At 46.6% G+C, this 19,050-nt stretch overlaps 1 protein-coding gene across 2 annotated transcripts in view; it reads right to left on the reverse strand.

Annotated features, from left to right (window-relative positions):
• Positions 1-1,118: 1,118 nt before the first annotated feature.
• The window catches only part of LOC142564646 (excitatory amino acid transporter-like), a 252,090-nt gene continuing 234,158 nt past the window's right edge, over positions 1,119-19,050 (reverse strand). For both annotated transcript variants that reach the window (XM_075675723.1, XM_075675722.1), the window contains 3 exons: positions 17,254-17,448; positions 16,248-16,382; positions 1,119-7,217 (listed from right to left, as the gene is read on the reverse strand). In XM_075675723.1, coding sequence (XP_075531838.1) covers positions 6,950-7,217; positions 16,248-16,382; positions 17,254-17,448 — 598 coding nt within the window. In that variant the 3' untranslated portion in view covers positions 1,119-6,949. The remainder of the gene's footprint in view (positions 7,218-16,247; positions 16,383-17,253; positions 17,449-19,050) is intronic.

The following is a 19,050-nucleotide window of genomic DNA, read 5'->3' on the forward strand; positions in this document are numbered from 1 at the left end:
GGTGCTGGAAATGTTGACGTTTCCTCACCGGCGTTCCCTCAACATTGGACGGTCATATCAGGGGGCAAACTGTTTTTCAATTTGCAATGTTCTTGGCCCGATGGGCGAAGCCTGTCTCGCGCGCAACAGGTTGCTCTTTTCTTCAGGACGCACCAGTGATGCCTCAGTGTAGAGCAAGCGCAATCCAAACTTCTTCAGGCTCCACGTGGGGGACAAGGGGCTGGACTTCTAATGCACCAAATCTACCCTACACACTTATGAAAAAAAAAAGAAATCACGAGCGAGTGTAGTGGCCTTTACAGTTTTACGATACCTCAAGTGCCCAAGCACTCAATTCTCCTTGCTTCAAACGCTGCGATATGTCAAGAACGGCGGGCGAAATCTCGGAAAAGTTGGTCCTTCTGGGCTTTCGATAGCAACCCGCAAGGAATTCGCGTTGCACTACGCATCCTCTGCTCAACGATGACAAAACCGATATGGTCGTGTCGGAATACTTGCAGGTGTACTGACGTGCAACTCGGCTACAACCCGATCCACTGGTGCAACATCTATCCCTCCACTACTAACAACTAAGCTACAGCACTTGTCACTGTAGCAATGACAGGCTAGCGCGCTGTGATGAACGAGTAATTTGACTCTTTGAAGCGCCCCTTCTCGTATTCTGTTCGTTATAAAACGGCCATCTTAAGCGGACTGCAAGAGTGCTACAGAGGTTTGAAAGTTACCCAAGAATCTACAACTCGAAATGAGAATCACGAGATGGAATTAATATTTTCTTATAAGCTGAAAGCTTTGCGACACGTTTAGTGATGGCTGCAATACATTTCAGGGGAACCCACATGTCAGAAGTTAACATAGGCAACTTTGTTGACTACGTTCCGAATAACTCACCAAAGTACTTGTGGCGTGTGCTCTTCACAGGGTGGCTTACTTAATGTGCAGCGCTGTATAGAAGCAACACCACCAGACTTATGCATTGATTGCCACGTTAGAACTGTTGTATGTCGTATTTGTCGGCTTATTTCATGAAACGTCAAAGCTGAAACCTTTGGCGTATATTGCTGTGTATTTCTGAAGAGTATTATTGTCCATTCAGAAAAAACTAAGAGGAACAAAAGGAACAAAACAAACAGCATTTTATTGTTTAATTCAGTGAATGATTTAATTTTTCCGTTGTGTACAGAATCATGTTGCTAAAGCTATGCCACAAAAGGAACACCAAAACACAAGAAAATCAAAGCGAATGAGTCGCTGCAATAAAACCTGGTACTTTGATGACTACATATTTAAGGTAGTTGTCGACACAAAAAAGTAAAAAAAAGATATTTTTTGTCCTGCAATAAGCAGTAGTTGAACGTAACCTATGCATGAGGCTAGTGACACTGTGAAATGTAAATACGAATTATAAAAATTTTGTAAATTCTGCGAAAATAGTTTTATTCTTGTGGAGACTTGAGGGTTTGTACGTCGTCCGTAGCTTCTATGAAAGCTCACCGCGAACTATAGTAGAAAGTACAAACGTGTTCAGCAAAAAAAAAAAAAAAACCTCAACGTTAAAGATGGCAGAAGTATCAGGACATAGTTGTGCACATGTGAGTAACACCACCTAGATCAAGCGATGTCGCTACTCATTTCGTGTCCACTGCGAAAACTTTCGCGCGGCATAAAATGTCACCTGCAAGTCATGTTCACAAAGAGCAGCTTACTAATGGAATTCATACATTATATAGGTGTTTTGCTGTTAGTGGTGGGCACTAGAAAATGCCATAGATGCTAACCAAATTTTTTACTAAGAGTTGGTATTATGCAGCACATTAGTAAGCGTGAAGTCTACAGCATTTAGAAAAAAAAAACATTGTATACTGGAATTCATGCCGTGGTTTAAAGCAAGCAAAACATGACTGTTAACGCACTGACGAGAGCACCTCATCCATACAAGCATTCAAGTACAATCTTGTAAGACGCACTGGTTACAGAGACACATTCATATTGCATCACCTGCACACTGGTACTGAACAAAGAACAAACACAGGTCGAAGAGAATCAATAAACAGGTCTAAAGGCAGCGTATTCAATGAGTGATGATGACTCTATTCTGTGATGATGAAGTGGTGATTTTCATGTTGAAGTTGGACTGCAAGTTTTAGGCAATCACAAAGCGGCGTAAAGGGTGTGTTAAGATGAAACTCGCGAACAGTAAAGGCTATTTGTAACAGCGAACATTTTCTTTTTCTGAAATAATGTCTTTTGTTGGAAAATGAGCAAAGGAAAGGTAGAAGAGAAGTTGCACAAAGGACTAATTCACCTTGAAGTTCTCTTCCCGGCATGCGCACCGCTTCATTTACAGTGCGATTAAAGCGGTTCACGCAGATCATTTAGCGGTGTACACAGGAACACAAAATTGTTCGCACCCATCTCATCGGGAGTAATGAGCAAATGAATAAGGCAGCTGCTAACTAATACTCAATAACCAACGCAAGCAGTTCAGGAAAAGACGCTAAATTCTTACACGAGAAATAAAAAAAAACGCAACAATGCTGAATCAGGCTAGCTCAAAGAAAATGGTCAGGGTGACAGCATATGACCTGTCTATCCTGAAAAGTTGCGTCGTCTGTCGTTGCGCCCCAATAGCGAACGGTGAATAGGCAAATGTCGACTCATGGCACTATACTAGAATATCTTTTTCTTCGGCCATAAAATGACTGACGAGGACGACACCATAACCATACTTGCAACTAGTTCCGTAGCTTATCTACGGAACCAAAGTGCAGTTTGTCAAGAGCATCGTGAAACCTGATACCTGCCGTTCTTCAGTTTTGAGCTACAGCCGCGTCAATTCTGATGTATGATTGAGAGAGCTTCGATGCCTTCTGTGAGCAAGTGTAGATAAACTAGAACCAGGAAAAGTTACAACGTAAAGGCAGCCTAATCGCAATGATTGCCAGCAATAAGTCGCATTGTTTTCAAAGAAGTACTGGTCATTATTTAGTAATCACGGATGACATCTTATATTGTTTGCTTGCACACTTCAATGTGTGACCGTATTCTCGTCTTATCACGCACGTTTACTTTAGTCTTGTTTAGTAAATACAAACTGAAGGGCTTTAGATAAGTTATCTTGTTATCTAAATGCCTGCAACTAGTGTCAGGCAGTTTAGTCAGTACGACATGGCTGGAGAAGTGAAGTACGCTGTCATGTACATGTCCCTTGACGTAGAAACGCGCATGGTCAGAATGCTTGCATCCAAGACGACTGTACCAATGTTTATTATGAGGTGCCACGTAAGGGGACCTTGAAAAACCAAGGGAACAGAGGTGGAAGACATACGCACACACGAAAAAAAACACATAGAAATAAAAACCAAACACCAATACATGACCTTGTAAGCCACCAGCCGTCTGCGCTGAAAATATTGTTCGGAAGGTCGTTCGACAAAAAACAAACTCGGCCGTACATCGAGGCCGAGCCGCCGCATATCGTGTTTGGAGGCGGGCCAGGAAGTTACTAGGCGGGGTCGGTCGGTCGCTGAGCTCCGCACACTGTTTTCCATGTTACACAGCCGAGCCATGAAAGAAAATTGCCGGATGCAACGAATAAAGAAACGGAAGTTACGCCACTTGCGAGCCGACACGACTTCCGGTTTCGGCATGTTGGATAGAACCTCGGGGTTACAGCAGTTCTTCGGCTGCTCGTAAATGTTTTTGTACTTTTGTTTATACCCCACTTTCCATATGAACAGCAGGAGAGAAATGCGAAATGTGAACAAGCTACTTCCCACAAAGCGCGTCTTTAATTGATGTGAAAACCGTTTGCCTCGCACAGCAGGTGTCATAGTAATTCAGCTGCCAGCCGGCCGCAAGTAAGCTGACAAAGTCAACATAGCTGCCAGAGCAGCCTGGAATAATAGACGAAAATTTGACCAGTAAAATGTTTTTGCCCACACCTAAGCGTGCTTGAATTTTTTTGCTTTTATTTCTGGACTCCACGTATAGGTCACCATGTAAAGAATCACATTAGAAGCACTTGCGGTTTGAACCAGAGCTGGTGTTCTTTAAACATTTGAAAGGTGCCCAAACATGTAAGAGGAGGAGAGAAAAAGCGGACCCAGCGAAGTGTAGAGTGTCTTTGGAATCCAGCTTTTCTGCTTCACTGGCGTAACATAAGAAGACATACCAATGGCAGACTCAGTGCACAGATGACTTGAGCAGATATGCAAAAGATACAGCCAGACAGCGGTGTTTGCAGAAAACGTACGAATTCCGGCTACTACGTTTTTTGCTTCGCTGCCGGCGATTGGTTTCGCAACTCCGACCCTGCCACTCCACGCCCCCGAGGGGTTCTATAAGTAGCGCTGGGATCGCGATTTGTCAAGTGCAGCCGTTTCTAGTGCGGAGGCAGTTTGGTGGTCCTTGGGGGGGGGGGGGGGTGCGGGCCCGGTTTCCCTGCCAGCGTTTGGGACGCTTTGGTTCCGGAATCTTTATTTTGAGGAACTCCGAAAAGAGGAGGCCGACGACTAGTGCTGGATTTAAAACGATACAAGAAAAAAAAAAGGAAACAAAGCTGAAACAATGTACATCCCTGCGCATTCAACGCCGTTTCACCGAGCTTGCGAGACGAAATCTCGCGTGAACATGGATATTTTTTCGAAGACAAAACACTTGCACCCGGTTTTGCACGAATGCGGAAAACGGATCGCGTGCCGTGATTAGCTGTACAAGACTTGATGTGCGCCTTTGTTAATGGAGTCTTGGAGCACGAAAGACGTCATGAAATACACTTCTTGCACCCACAGCGCCGTCAACTTGTACTCAGTCAAACGCGAACACCAACGCTGCGGTGCGTAACAATGACGCGGCGATGTCCTCCCTTGGGCCTAACTTCACGCGCACCTACCGAGGCGGCTCAACCGAATCTCGTCGGTGGTACACGTCGCTTACAACCTTGTCGCATTGTGACCAGGCCACGTGATATGCATACAAAGTTCGGCTTGACGTGCTAGCCTCCTCTTGGGATGGCGATATGATGGACATTGCACGTTTATCAACAGCAGCGCGCCAACGAGCTGAAGCGGAAGCTCTGTTCCAGCAGAGAGATGCAGATAGTCTGACGAAATGACGGCAGCTTGAAGAAAACCACCGACATGTGCTGGTTCGAGATGAGTACGATGGCATCATTCCTTTTTGTCTAATGGAGTTAACTGCACAAAATCTGCTGTGGTATGGAGTTCACGACAGCAGGAAGAAAAGTCCGTCAAAGGAACACCTTGACAACGTAAGCTGCTTGCTTTAAATCTATAGAGTAAATTTGTGATGATGCGTCTATAAGCCATGATGAAGCACTTCCACTTTGGACATGGATGCAGTAGAATCTTGGCGAAAGGGACACAGGGAGTGTTTTGGGTTCGATGAGTGCAGAACAAGTAAATACGTACAAAAATATGGAATAAAAGGGTGACACGAACAGAAGCAGCAATGATGAAAAGGCCGACATTCACCGGATGAAGTTTTTTTTTAGCATACATCTGTTCGCTTGCTCTCCGTAGAATATGAAGCCCGAAGTGACAGGACACTTGTTACAGGCATGCGGTTGAACCTTCCAGTGCCTCTTTGTTGCAAACTGCAGGACAAACAGCGAGGAAGTTACTGATATGCATCTATATGGCACAGTCACCTAAAAAGTTTACCATTAAAACTACCTTCATGGTGGGACTATAATCGTCTTTATTCATAAGGTATGCCTTTGCAATACGGCAACTTTCACTTGGTTTCTCAGCTTACGATATACCTACCGACATCTTGTATATTCTTCTGCGTCGCGGGATGAGCAAATGAAAGAAATACAAGCTAATCAAAGGTAATCAAACGTTCACACCATTGAATTCGCCGCTTGATTCAGCAGTCATACCCTCGCCGCTGGCCTTAGACTCTCTATAATTAATATTGCTGGAAAATGGAATTCACGTGTCAATTTCCCAAAGGCTAGCGCAGAAAGAAAAACTAGAACGGCATTAAATGGAATTTTGGAACACGTCCTGTTTGCTCTCTTCGCGAAACTGCCACGCCGTGAAGTAAGTAGCCACCTTTAACCACCGCTTCTCCTGCGCGCAATTGAGCTTCACCGGACTAGGCTCTATTTACCTTTCTTGTTTCAACGCCTTCAACATTTCTACCAGTCACTTCGGGCTTTGTTCGACGGTAAAGCACTAAACGAATGCCGACCTGCGCCGTGTCCACGAGCGACCGCAGAAATTGCGATGCGTGGTGTGCTCGCACAACGTTAGCATCTAGCAAGAACTCGAGTTCTGCAAGCGCTCCGGACTCCAGGCAGGTGTTTTCAGTTGTTCAGAGTCTTTCCCGCAAACACAACGGTTAACTCCCGAAAGTCCCTCCTGCCCTCCGAGAAGCGAGATTTCTGCGCACAGATGCAGTTGTCCTAATTTAACGTGCTCGCGCCTTCAACCCTGTGAGTGCACGACTGCGTGAGTCCTTTCCTCTGCTAACGCTGCGTACACGCGCGCACAGTTGTCTACAAGAAAGCAACGTGCCCTGCGCACGGTTTTGATGATGAAGCACGCACCTAAGTTAGGGACATTTCAGCATAGCGTTACCGCTGTATCCTTACTGATGCCGCCTGCCGCCTGTACCGCATGCGCGGTTGGGAGGTGGCGAGGCGGTTCCGGTGACGATGGGTCGGTAACGCTACGGTAAAAATACTCTACTAAGACAGTTATTGTTGCAGAAGGAAATCACGGTTGGAAAGCAGGAAAAAAAAAACTTCGAAGGCGTGTAAGTTGCCTCCGTGCGCACTGCTCGGTGACGTCACGGCGGCTTCTAACGGGGGGAGGGGGTGTCGCCCAGGAGGGAACAGAGAGGCGCGTAAGTTGGCCCGAAATCGAACTTCTCGGCCCGTTCCGCATTCAGGCCTGTACAGCCGTGGCCGCCTACTCCTTTAGATCTGCGTTTCGCTGTTTCCTTCGCCGCTGACGAAGTTCTGTCCCCCGGGGTTCGCGCCGTAGTCCGGGGGCGCCGACGACCCCGGACCCGCGAAGCCGCTGGGTCGCCGCATGTAGGACCCCTTGCGACCAGCCTCGCCCATCTCGAGCTCGAGCCGGGCGTGTTCGGCGTCTATCTTGTCCAGCTCCCCCTTGGACAGGTGATACACGATCCCTGCGCCGAAGGCGTCTCCGAGGACGTTGATGGACGTGCGAATACGGTCCCTGCGAGTGGAGAAGAAGAGAGTGCACGGTGATGAACCACCCAGGGCTTCCTGTGAGAGCCCCAACACTTTTTTTTGGTATTTTGCTCGAAGTATTTGCATCATTTCGTGCAAATCTGTCAATCTGCCCTTATATATGCCATCCTCAAATTATTCCAAGTTTGATAAGGAAACAATAGTTTCACACGCATGACACGACAAGACAGAATTTCGTCGGAACCAATCGAGGTGCACATTTGCCAAAGCTGCATGCTGGATTTCTTAACTCGTGGAATAATGAATACACAACTCACTTCAACTGGGCAATCCTGACCCGGTTGAAGAGACGCGTCTTACAAACAAACAAACAAACAGACAAACAAACCATCAAACAAACAAACAAACAAACAAACAAACAAAGAGTAAAGACTGCTGAGAGGTTGATCTGGATACCTTACATATAGCGCAATTGGCTGCCTCACGTGGTGCTTCTCATGCTACGTGGGATTTCTTTTTGAATCGCAAAAATAAAAAGAGCGCGTAAATAGTATTTTGCTGAGAATACCCGTGTTCGATTTTCCTTCTACATTTCTACAAATTCTTGAGACCTTGACAATGGGAACAGTAATTTAGCATGTTAGATAATTTACTCTGATTATGTAGTTGAACGTCATGAACGAAAACAAACTTGCACTTGCTCAACTGGACGATAACAATATGCAGTCAATTTTTATCGCGAGAGATGACCCATCTTTTAAAAAAAACTCGGTGTACGATAGTTGGGCCACCCTGCATAACTCGTTTACATGACTGTGCATTTGAATTCCACCCTTTATGCAATGCGCTATGGGCCTTTAAGGACTGAATTCCATGATTCCATGAACAGCGTATAGACAGTGAACTGTAAATTGAAATTGTGGTGGTGGTGGTGGTGGTGGTGAGTTATAGCAACCGGCAGGTTTTGCCTGGCGATCAAGGCCGGCAATTGCTGCGCCTGAGCATCTCTTATAGTATTACTGCGGTGTTCTACCACATGTCCATCAGGCTAGTCTCTCTTAAGAATGTGGTAAGGAGACGTGAAATTTCTTCGCGGGCTATAACTGATCCTTCGTGGAAAACAAGCTGTTGCACACACGCATGCGGAAGGTCCTATTCTTGCAGACTTTCTAGGACAGCGTCCCTTACATCTTGGATTTTCTGGCACGATCACAGAAAGTGTTCAGTGTCTGCTGTCTCGTCACATGTCGTACAGCTCGGTAAATTGATGTGGCTCGTATTAAATGACCATGCTGATGTACTTAGAGATCCTGTCCTTATTTGACATAGAACTGAGGCTTCCTCTCGACGAAATCTCTTGGTTACGTAGGGCATATATGGTCGAAACCAAAGTGACCCAATGTGATTTCGAATGTCAGACTTTTTGACATGATTACTCTTTGGGGCCTTGACTTTGGGAGGAAGAGCATCATATGCAAAAGCATCACCTTTTTCGCTACCAGCTATACCAACATGGGAGGGAATCCACTGAAACTTTAACTGAGAAGCCTTTTGTTGTCGAGTTCTTTCGCGAGGGCCAGTGATTTGCGCGGGAACTTGGTGGACGGTAGACCACGGTGCAGTTGCAACGCGGCCTTTGAGTACGTAAGGAGGGCCGCATTCTGTGGAGGCAATGTCTTTAGTTTGAGCAGAGTAGCAGCTATTGCCACGCCTTCCACGACTGCAGACAAAGCTATACTGTCCAGACGGCGAGACCACGCAAATCTCAGGGAGGGAACATAGAACTTGTTCAGGTGGTGTGCACTAATAATAGAAAGACTGCTGAAACAGCAACCAACCGATAGTGTTGAGGATTGGGCGAGTCGGTATTGCATTCTGAAACTGGTACAGCGCAACATAGGAAGAAACAAGCCGAGTCAGCCAGATAAAAGGACAGAGCGCTGACTTCCAACTGGTTTATTACCAAGTTACACGAAATATACAGCTAGAAGAAAGCATCAAGTAATGTCGCCACAACGCTTCACAAAATGTCACACGGATAGAAGACTATAGCATCATGAGTCACGGGACGTCAATTCTGTCAAGCACGGTTAAATGTATCAAGAAATTTTCCTTCCTGTGAAAATAGGCACAAACAATGGCGCGTTAATACACGCGCTGCCAGACCTTGCTCTGTGATCAGCATCGATAATCTCCCACGCAAGCTGTAATCGGTGCTTTTTTAGCACTTCGCACCGATAAAAATTCAGCTTACAACCACAGTGGCGCGACAGTCAATTCCTAAGTGTCCCTGTATAGCTCGGTGCACGTTGTAATCATGTTATTTTAGCCTTTCATTAAGGTAGCGACCAGTTTGGCCTATATATCTTATCGCACATGATAGTGGAACTATCTGGCCGGCTCAGCTTGTTTCTTCCTTTCTATGTTGCGCTGTACCAGCTTTAGAATACCGACCAATGGCGAGGTTTTATACATTTGCAATTACGGCAAAATTCTCGAGTTACTGACATGCCGAGGATGGCGAGGCCGCCTTTGACGAAGATATGTCGTCCTATCGAAACGTTGGCCAGCCTTTCTGAGGCACCTTATCCCGGTTTACAAACTTTATACCACAGTGAAAGCCCATTAGATACCCGCTCGATGGGGCCGAAATGCGAAAACACCCGTGTACTTAGATTTAGGTGCACGTTAAAGATCCCCAGGTTGTCTAAATTTCCGGAGTTCACCACTACGGCATGCCTCATAATCAGAAATTCGTTTTGGGGCGTAAAACTCCATAATTTAATTCTTTTTAAATAATGAAGTTAGGCATCCGGGTTTGAATTCCCAAATCTCTTCGTTTGTAAACGCTATTGGCTGTCGGTCAGTCGGCTTCGTTAATAATAAGTCTAACATCGTCATTGGCTGGAACATGGTATTTGGAACAGTTCTGTTATAAGACATCGTTGTGTAAATACGGACCATAGTTTCCACGTGCATACTGAGAGGCTCTGCGTTTACACGAAGAAAAAATAAATAAAAGGAAGGGAGCATGCGTAATGATGCGACCGAAGTTTGCGAAACAGGGTGCTCGTGTTCCAACCGCTTCCGCGAAACAGTAATTGCAGACACCGTCTGCTACGGCGGTACGCTAGGCTTTGAGGCGCCGGGAAGAAGTAGGGGTGTGTGTGTGGGGGGGGGGGGGGGTGGCACACTCGTGCCAAAAGAGTTATCCGCGCACCCCGGGGAGAACGCGGCGAGAAACCTGCGCGCGGCGTCTTTTCTAAAAACAAACTTTGGAACGCGACCAAACCTCGCTTCTTCTCTCCGTGTCACCGCTCACGAGTGCCCCCGGACGCTCAGACCGCGGCCACGGAGGGAATGCTAGCAGACGAAACGAAAGCTGCGAAGAGCCAGCACAGGCAAACAAACAAAAGACAGACGATCCGCAGACAAAAGAACGTGACGGAGAGTGCTGCCTGTGGTTGGGAGATGAAGCGAAAAGCCTCCTGCCCTACAGGCCTGACCCGAAGCAGCAAGCGTAGGGACTGCACATAGTACGCAGCGGTTTGTGTAACCCATCCCTTTCCGCAATCCCGGTAATCCGCCTATTTAGGCGGCGTTCTTAGGGTAGCGGAGGCTGAAATGCGTTCGCGCACCGAAAATAAAGGAGCCCCAGCTCGGAACCCTCCCCTGGCTTCGTCAAACGAAGTGACGTCATCCCAGGGAGGCGTAGCTATAGTCGGGGTCGCGGGTCGTGTCTCAAAACGAGCCGGGTGGTCGCGACACGCTGTACGTCGCCGTCTGCTAACAAAGCGAGCGACCCGAAGCCACGTGGCCTTGAGGCGACAAAGAGACCGAGCAAACGTGATGGACGGGAAGGCCGCGTAACTCTTTGGAGAGGCAACAAAGTAAATAAAAATACGAACGGCCCCTGGGAGAACCCGGAGTAGAGGCTGAACGATTCGAGACTAGGGCTAAAGCCAGGCAATCGCTCCTTTTTCATCCGTAGGTGCTGTTTGGCCCTGGTCGGCCGCCTTCACTGTTGATGTGTCCGACATTATAATTGCTTCGTACCTGATCTTAGGAACAGGTTTAGGGTAATGAGTTTTTTTTTGTGTGAATACGGTCCCTAATCTGTGTTTACAAATTCGTAGTATGTATGTGTGGTAACGATTGTCCTCATTCCAATTTTGCCATCTTCCAGCCGCCGTACCATCTTGCTAGCACCATCGAATTTCTACCCTCTTACTGTTTTCAATGCGTTACAAGTGAAAAATGAAGTGCTCGAAGCAGAACAAGTACGTAAATACGTATCGTAAGTTTTGCCGCCCGAAATTCATCCACATCCAGCGACGCGATTGCTCGGAAGTGTCAAAACTAATCTGTGCCACGAAAATTGCGAGCCATAACTAATGAGTTGTGAACTTAAAGCAATCAAATGCTTTGAACGTTGTGCGACTTGCAGGCAACAGAGCTGAACCAGTAGGAACACATTAAATGAAGTCGCAGTGAGGCTTCTGGAGGAAGTCCATGCCAAATCGCAGAAGCACCCGCTTACTACTGATCATTACAGCAATGGGCGAATGACTGTAGCGGCGCCATTCCCTCAAGTAATCTTGCTATAAAACTGTAAACTTCGAACGAACGCAAACCACGTGTTTGTATGTTTCCAGTAAATTAGAGGCCTCTCTCCCTCCCTCCGACTTTCTCCAAATGACAGGTTCTCCAATTAGCACGTTCAAATTCTCTGCTCTTTCTTTTTTAATGTTTGATGAGGGCGAAATGCAAGAACGGCCCCGTCCCGTGCATTGCGGGCACGTTAAGTATCCCCTGGTGGTCAAAATGATTCCCGAGCCCCATACTACGGCCTGCCTCTCGATAAAATTTTGGTTTTGACGCGTAAAACCCCAAAATTTAAGTCAACAATATTTTTCACGTTTTTCCTCACTGTTTTATGAAAATTCTCGGCGGTCTACGACAGAGGAGGTTCAAGCGCAAGAAAAAAAGACATTACCTTAGAGCATGCCCTAATTGGTATGCCAACCCACAATTCTTTAGAAATTACTTCTAGACAGCTGTAAAACAGGCGACATGCAGTATCAGATTTGACTGAATCATATTCGCACATTCCAACTACCCGACCAGGCTCACAAAACCATCAAAATACATCATTATTTGCGACTAGCGCAAGTTCAGTTCAAGCTTTAGTTTCCTTGGAAATAATTCTAAATTCGCCATAACAACTGTAGCTACCTATAAAGTACCTGATTCGAAGCAAACAGAAAATTATCTGTTGTTTTCTTTCGCGGTATTTTCCACAACTGACAAATTCACCGAAAGCTAGAGATTTTCCAGGTTTTCCATGAGGATAGACACCCTGCATGATGCACACTTGGCCACAGAAATGAAGTACCCCAGAATTGCTGAGCTCCTTATACTAGTGGAGCAGTGGGATAGGACGCCCTTACTAAACAACAATGTAGAAATATTAAGATTAAAACCAGAATCCGCGGTATTACGCGCCAAAATCACGATCTGTTTATGAGGCACGCCGTAGTGGGGGAGTTCGGTTTAGTTTTGACCACCTGGGGTTATTTAACGTGCACCTAAATCAAAGCACACGAACGTTTTCGCACTTTGCCCCTATCAGGTGTAGATATATTGAATGCTGTTATATTTAGACCACAGCTGTCACGAGCTATGACGGCGCTAACAAGAGTAATCACATCACGATGGCAGCTTGGCGTCGAGCTTACCATAGCCCTAGGGTGTTGAAGGCTATATTGGGACAGTGCCAACAGAGCACACGTCATTGGACTTCTGCCCGTCTGGCTCGCACAACCCGAGTATTGTAGGCCCTTGAGGGAAGCAAAGAGTGTCACTCTTCGCAACAGGCCGGTTGACGGCCAAAGGCCGCCTATGCCTTGTGTAGCTTCTTCTTGCCGTGACATGGTAATGGAATTGCCTCTACATCGAAGCTGATAACGGGACGAGATGGTGTAGAGAAAGTCAGCTCCAAACGCCCATACCAAGGTCCCCTGTTAACGTCCTTCTCTAACACCCTTTTCCAGTGCTCAATACAAACGGTTATCCCAAATGTCCGCTTCAAACATAGATAAAAATGTATTGATAAAACCATGTACTGGTAGCCGACTGAAATTAATGAGAATTTTTGGTATGTCAGAGGCATCTCTGAAGAACTTTGGAAGCGTTTTGGGTAAATTAGATGGGTAAATTAGAATTAAATTAGATAAAAAATTACTGAGGTTCTGCTAATGTGTTTCGGCTCTTTACATTAACAGCGTGTCGTTTCAGAACTGCCCGGCTTACTAAAGGTGGTTCACTGTAGGGATAAATTTTGTGCGAAAGAAACGTGTTGGAGAAATTTCAAGGTTGCAGGTTCTGTGGGGGCGCCGTACGAAATCAAGTTTGTGCTTACTTGGGCTCTTATTGCTCTCTGCTTTCAGAATACTGAAAACGGGCGCTATAACATATGGCTATTCCAAACTGCTCATATTCCACTTTGAGCAACCAGCTCTCCCCGACCGGTCAAATATGTTTCGGCCCACCGGCACTTTGCCTGTCAATCACGCGACGTAACGAAATCCTCAAAGACGATATGATCTGATATGACGTGTACACACCGATTATGCATGATTAGATCGAACAAAAGAAAAAATAATTATTTCCTATTGTACACCTTATTTTTTGCCATAGCGCTCCAGTATTGGTCAGAGGTTTTCGGGCTGCGCCACCTTCGCCAGTCTATCACGTGACGTCACAAAATCGCCAAGCCTCAGCACGTGAAAGCGACGTCTACGCACTAAATGTGTTTTAATATGCCGAACAAAACTGAACTTCTATTTCCCTGAAACTGAATAGCCGGAGACTGCCCCGCTCCAATAAAAAATAGAAGATGTCTGCCCACCGAGCTGCCGGCGAGAGCAGATGCATTTGCGTATAATAAAAATTTCTGCATGACAGTTACATAACGATTTCAAACCTTTTCCGCACGTTTACCACATCGCTCTACCAACTCTTCTTCACCGTGGAACTGTTTTAGCGGCATTTTTACCCTACCGTTGCACTTCGCCACGATTTTCGACCAGCCACTGCAAGCTAACCGAGGGGAAGCAGACCAATCGCAGAGGCCGGCACCACCCTACTCATCCGGTTATCTACATTCACAGCGTCAGCTCAGTCCCACCGAAACCCTCTTCACTTCAGCGCACTCCTCACCTCTTGTCAGTCAGTTAGACAAGAAAAACATGTCAAGATTCAATTTGAAAGCAAGCAAAAGTGACTCCCCATAAAAGCGGAAAGCGTTTGATTGGGTGTTTCAAACAACGGTGCAGGTAACCATCCAATACTTCCGTCGGTAGTTACGTTTGTTTAAGGCCGGAAGATTGGAATAACAGCAGACTAGAAAATTTTTATGTTATATGGCCCAAGTTTAGCCTTTGTGAACGTATAGGCGCATAAAAACGAAAATTTGATGAATATTCGTCTTAGGTTAAACAGGCTAAATAAACTACTGTAGATGTATTGGAGACACTGCAGAAAACATTTGAAATTGCGTCGGAGGCTTTCACGCGCTCTTTCGAGCAGTGAATTGAGGTTTAGAACTCTTGCTGCGAGCGCTAGTGCTGGAGAAGTTCGATTGTAAGTTTTCTCACATAAAAGTTTGCTGATATTTGTAAGTTTGCTTGCAACAGTGGTAACGCTGAGAGAGGCGTTTCAGCGTTACGAAAATACTCCGCAGAAATGGAAAACGCTTTGTCGCAGGAAGATTAGAACAGGGTTTACGCGAGGCTCTTCGGTCCTGTTATCCCAAAGCTGTTTCGCCAGCATTTGGGCTGTGCTTCTGCAAGGTAGCACAAATTTGTGGTACCTCCCTTCTTGTGCAGCTATACGCAAACGGCCATTAAATTTGTATAAGCTTCACGCTTAACGAAGCCCTTTATAGCTGGATTCCTGCGGGCTTGGTTCTTTTTGTCTTTTGCCCAAGTGCTATCGATTTTTCCGTGGGGTGGTGGTGGATGGGGGGGGGGGGCGGCGCATATTTAGCGTAGAGCATCTAGTTCAAATGAAAAAAAAATCACTTGTTTAATCGACTGTACTACTGCCTTCGATCTGAACTGCACAGACAATTAGTGTCCGCCACACTGGGTCGACTGGACGGTCGATTGAACGCTGCGCGTTTGGAGAAGCGCGTACACCGACATTACGTCTCCCCGTGCCCACAACACATTCATAACTGTTCTTTCGCGTGCACGCGTTGGCCAAGTTTTTAAGTCCGTTCTCTGCCCTCTTTCTACTTCTGTGTACCGCCGTCACCGATTCAAAAACGAAGCCCCGCGTTGGCAGTCACGTGGCAGGAGAGGCAGAAAATTTATTCGTATAGTCGGCTAGTCGATTTTGAGCGCTCTATATAGAGCGCTCTGGAGTCGCGATTAATATTTGGCTTGCCGAAATCTCGAACTCGGAGCGCATTCAGCTGATCTTTTTTTTTTCCAGAGCGCCGTGCTCCGGCTCTCGTGCCCGGTCGTAGATATGCCCGCACAGGCGGAGCGCTAAAACCTACCGCGCGCTCTGACGTGACGATCACGTGGTGGGCCGATTCGTCCGGCTTCAATCGTATTTCGCAGTGCTCCCTCCCCTAGTTCTTTCCTTCCTCCTTGTTAACGGTAGACGCGCGCGCTGTTTTCGGCCATGTTTGTTTGCAACAGAAGTGCTGACGCGCTTCCGCTTCCGGCCTCCCATTTCTTGAAAAAGCGACTGAACGATCGGCTTGGGAACGTTTACACTGGCGGCTCCCAACTAGCGCGAGCTCCACATCGTCGCGATCCAAATCGCACCGAGGCAGAAACCAGCCCAGTGTGTCATACTTATAACATTACTGTGACGTCACGCGCTCATGGACCTTTGGCCCATTGTAGTCAGTAAGTACCCTTCCGAACAGGGTTTCGGCCGATTAGTCGACACAAAGTGGTAAGGCGAGACGTCCACAGGCTTTCTCTTTTCGACATTATTCAAGTAATTTGTTTTGGTGGAAGGAGTGCCCGGTACTCACAGCATCCAGTCGACGGCGACGATCATGGAGATGTCCTCCGTGGGCAGACCCACAGACGTGAGCACCAGCAGCATGGTCACGAGACCCGCGCTCGGAACGCTGGCTGCTCCAATACTGGCAGCCGTGGCCGTCAAACTGCGGAGCGAATGGGCATGCAAGGCGAGCTGAACAATTGAATTCTGCTCACACCTTTGTTTTTTTCACTTCGGTTGCTACGCCGCGTAACGTCAGAATGAAATTAAACACAAGCACATGCGGCCCGTTTTCATGCACATACTGCAGAAGCGACTTATAAGAAAGAATTGTCCACGAGCCATCGTCGCAGAGTTCAGATTGGTCACTTTTCAAGTTCGCAACCCAAAGTGCACTTTCGCGGAATGTCTATCTCCACACGGAACGTCCAAAGCAGGTGGCGGGCACCCGCTGCAGATGCAGGATGCGGAGCATTTAGGACACTGGACATTCTGGTTGACCCCAAGAGCAAGTGATGGCTGGTGTAAGGGCCACCCCAGCCCGAAGTCTCTGGACAGACACGCGCGTTCTCAATGCCCAAGAACGTATGTATCAGAAGTAGACAGTGACAGAGAATGAGCATTTGTTGTTCTTTTACAGTTCCCCCGTAGGAAGTTGTTCTTGTTATTCGCTCAATCGAAGGGATCCATAAGATCAACGCGTTAGAAGAGCAACCCAGTAGAAACACAACGCCAGAAAAAAAAAGCAATTATGAAGAAGACAAAGCGGTTGCGGTGACATTTTTTTCGCTGACAGTCTACGTCTAGACTACAGCCTAGTATCTGAAAGCTTGCGCTTTTAGATAACACGATTCGAAGCGTCGCTGCAGGATACCCAGGGACTGTGTTTTCTCACTGCTTTTACTTTTCTTCTAGACACACAAATTAAACGATGTACACGATTTGCACGAGTCCCCAGTGAGGATCTATTTACACGATTTGCACCCGCTATTTCAAGAAGAGAGATAATGCCCGTCATCAATCTCTGCGCTCACCTGACAGCAATGACCTCGCCGATGGAGAGGTTGATGCCATTCATCTGTGCAATGAAGAGGGCGGCGACGGCTTCGTAGAGCGCCGTGCCGTCCATATTGACGGTTGCGCCAACGGGCAGCACGAACCGGGTCACCCGCTTGTCGATGTGCAGGATCTCTTCCAGGCACCGGAACGTCACCGGAAGCGTGGCCGCACTGTGCGCGGGCAACGTGTAAGAAAGAAAAAAATGGAGGACGCTTAAGCTTCGCCTTTAAGAGATGAACGCGATAGCATTCAAAGATGCCTGACTGCTTTTAGTGCTTCCCGGCAACTGCAGCTAATGTAACCGTAATGTTTACGGGGAAACGTTGGCGGCGAAAGCTATGCACGAAGGCGAGCCTTTTGGTAGAAACGCGGCCTCTTGCGTGGGCCGCGATGTGGTGGAGGCGAGCGCCATCTGGAGGTGTTGCAAGGAACATGGCGCGCTTCTTTATATTCTTTGACACTTGCGCGCGCTGGCGCGCGCAAATCTCTGATGCCATGACCAATCTATGAGTGGCAGAAACGATGGAAAACGGGTTGGTGTTCTGAGTTACTGCGTAACAGAATTATCTTTTCTCGTATATTCAGATTACAATCCCCCGCTATCAGGTCTGTAGATTGTGTGCAAGTCATACTTTGCAATTTTTCTGACGTACTTCAGCTTGAGAAATTGAATTAGTTCAGTAACTTCCTTGCGCTACATGCAGGGCCTGCGTGGTTGGGTATGCGCGGGTTAAATTGACTTTTGCCAAAACGACAGTAGACGCTCGACGCGGGACTCTGACGCCAGATTTTCTGCCACATAGGGCCCTTAACGTTTCCTCATTAGAACAATCAGAAGGTCTGCGAAGCTGCGTGTGGTCTAAGCGGCTACTTAGAATGCTTATAACGCGTCTCCGTTTTCCAGTAATGCAACCTTAAAGATGTCGCAGACATTCTTTGCAATGAACAAACCTGTTTAATAAAGTGGTATCATGGCACTTGCATTCCCTAACCATGGTGCGCACAACTTTTGGTTTGTAGCGCTTCCATCTCGTATGAGAAGTCGCACGTGTAATTACAAATTTATTCTGCTAAGACTGCACTGATGCTACGTTGAATGACTGCAGAAACCACGAGAAGTGTTCTGGGACAATTAAGCAGTTACTATGCATAACAATACAATCAAACTGCACAGCGTGCTTCTTTGAACGTGATGTACGACTTCAGTTTTCCACCACGCTGCCTTGCGCAAAATTGTGCTTACTAATCATTTTGCAAGCAAACAGTTGTAAGAAAACAGCTGTAAGAAAACAACTATAGTGAACACTTTACCAAAGCTATCAGCAAAATACTCCGTAATTATTACAAAGTATTACGCATTTCGACGTCGCTGCTGATTTATTTATAGGTATTAAAAGCAATTTAATTGTACTAGGTATATGGGGCACTTCATTAAAATTACTATACCTACAAGTGCATTACTTCTGTACGTGCTATCACGATGCACTTTCATCACAATGATTACATTGCAGCACAGGAACAGCATGCATTTCAGAATTAAGCAGCATGGTATTTTACAGAGTTAGAACTGGGGATGAAGAATGTTGTGATGTAATTAACTACTCGCTATTTCATTGAACACGACGTCTGCAATTGTTTATTGGCCGTCACAGATTTAATGCAGCAACCGAAGCGTTCTGGACCATTTAGCCGAAATGGCCGGCTATAACACTTCGCCAACGTTGTACTTTGAAACTGTGCTAGCGAAATGAACAAAAACAAATACTTCTGAG

This window comes from Dermacentor variabilis, chromosome 11 (assembly GCF_050947875.1).
Source record: "Dermacentor variabilis isolate Ectoservices chromosome 11, ASM5094787v1, whole genome shotgun sequence".
NCBI lineage: Eukaryota > Metazoa > Arthropoda > Arachnida > Ixodida > Ixodidae > Dermacentor > Dermacentor variabilis.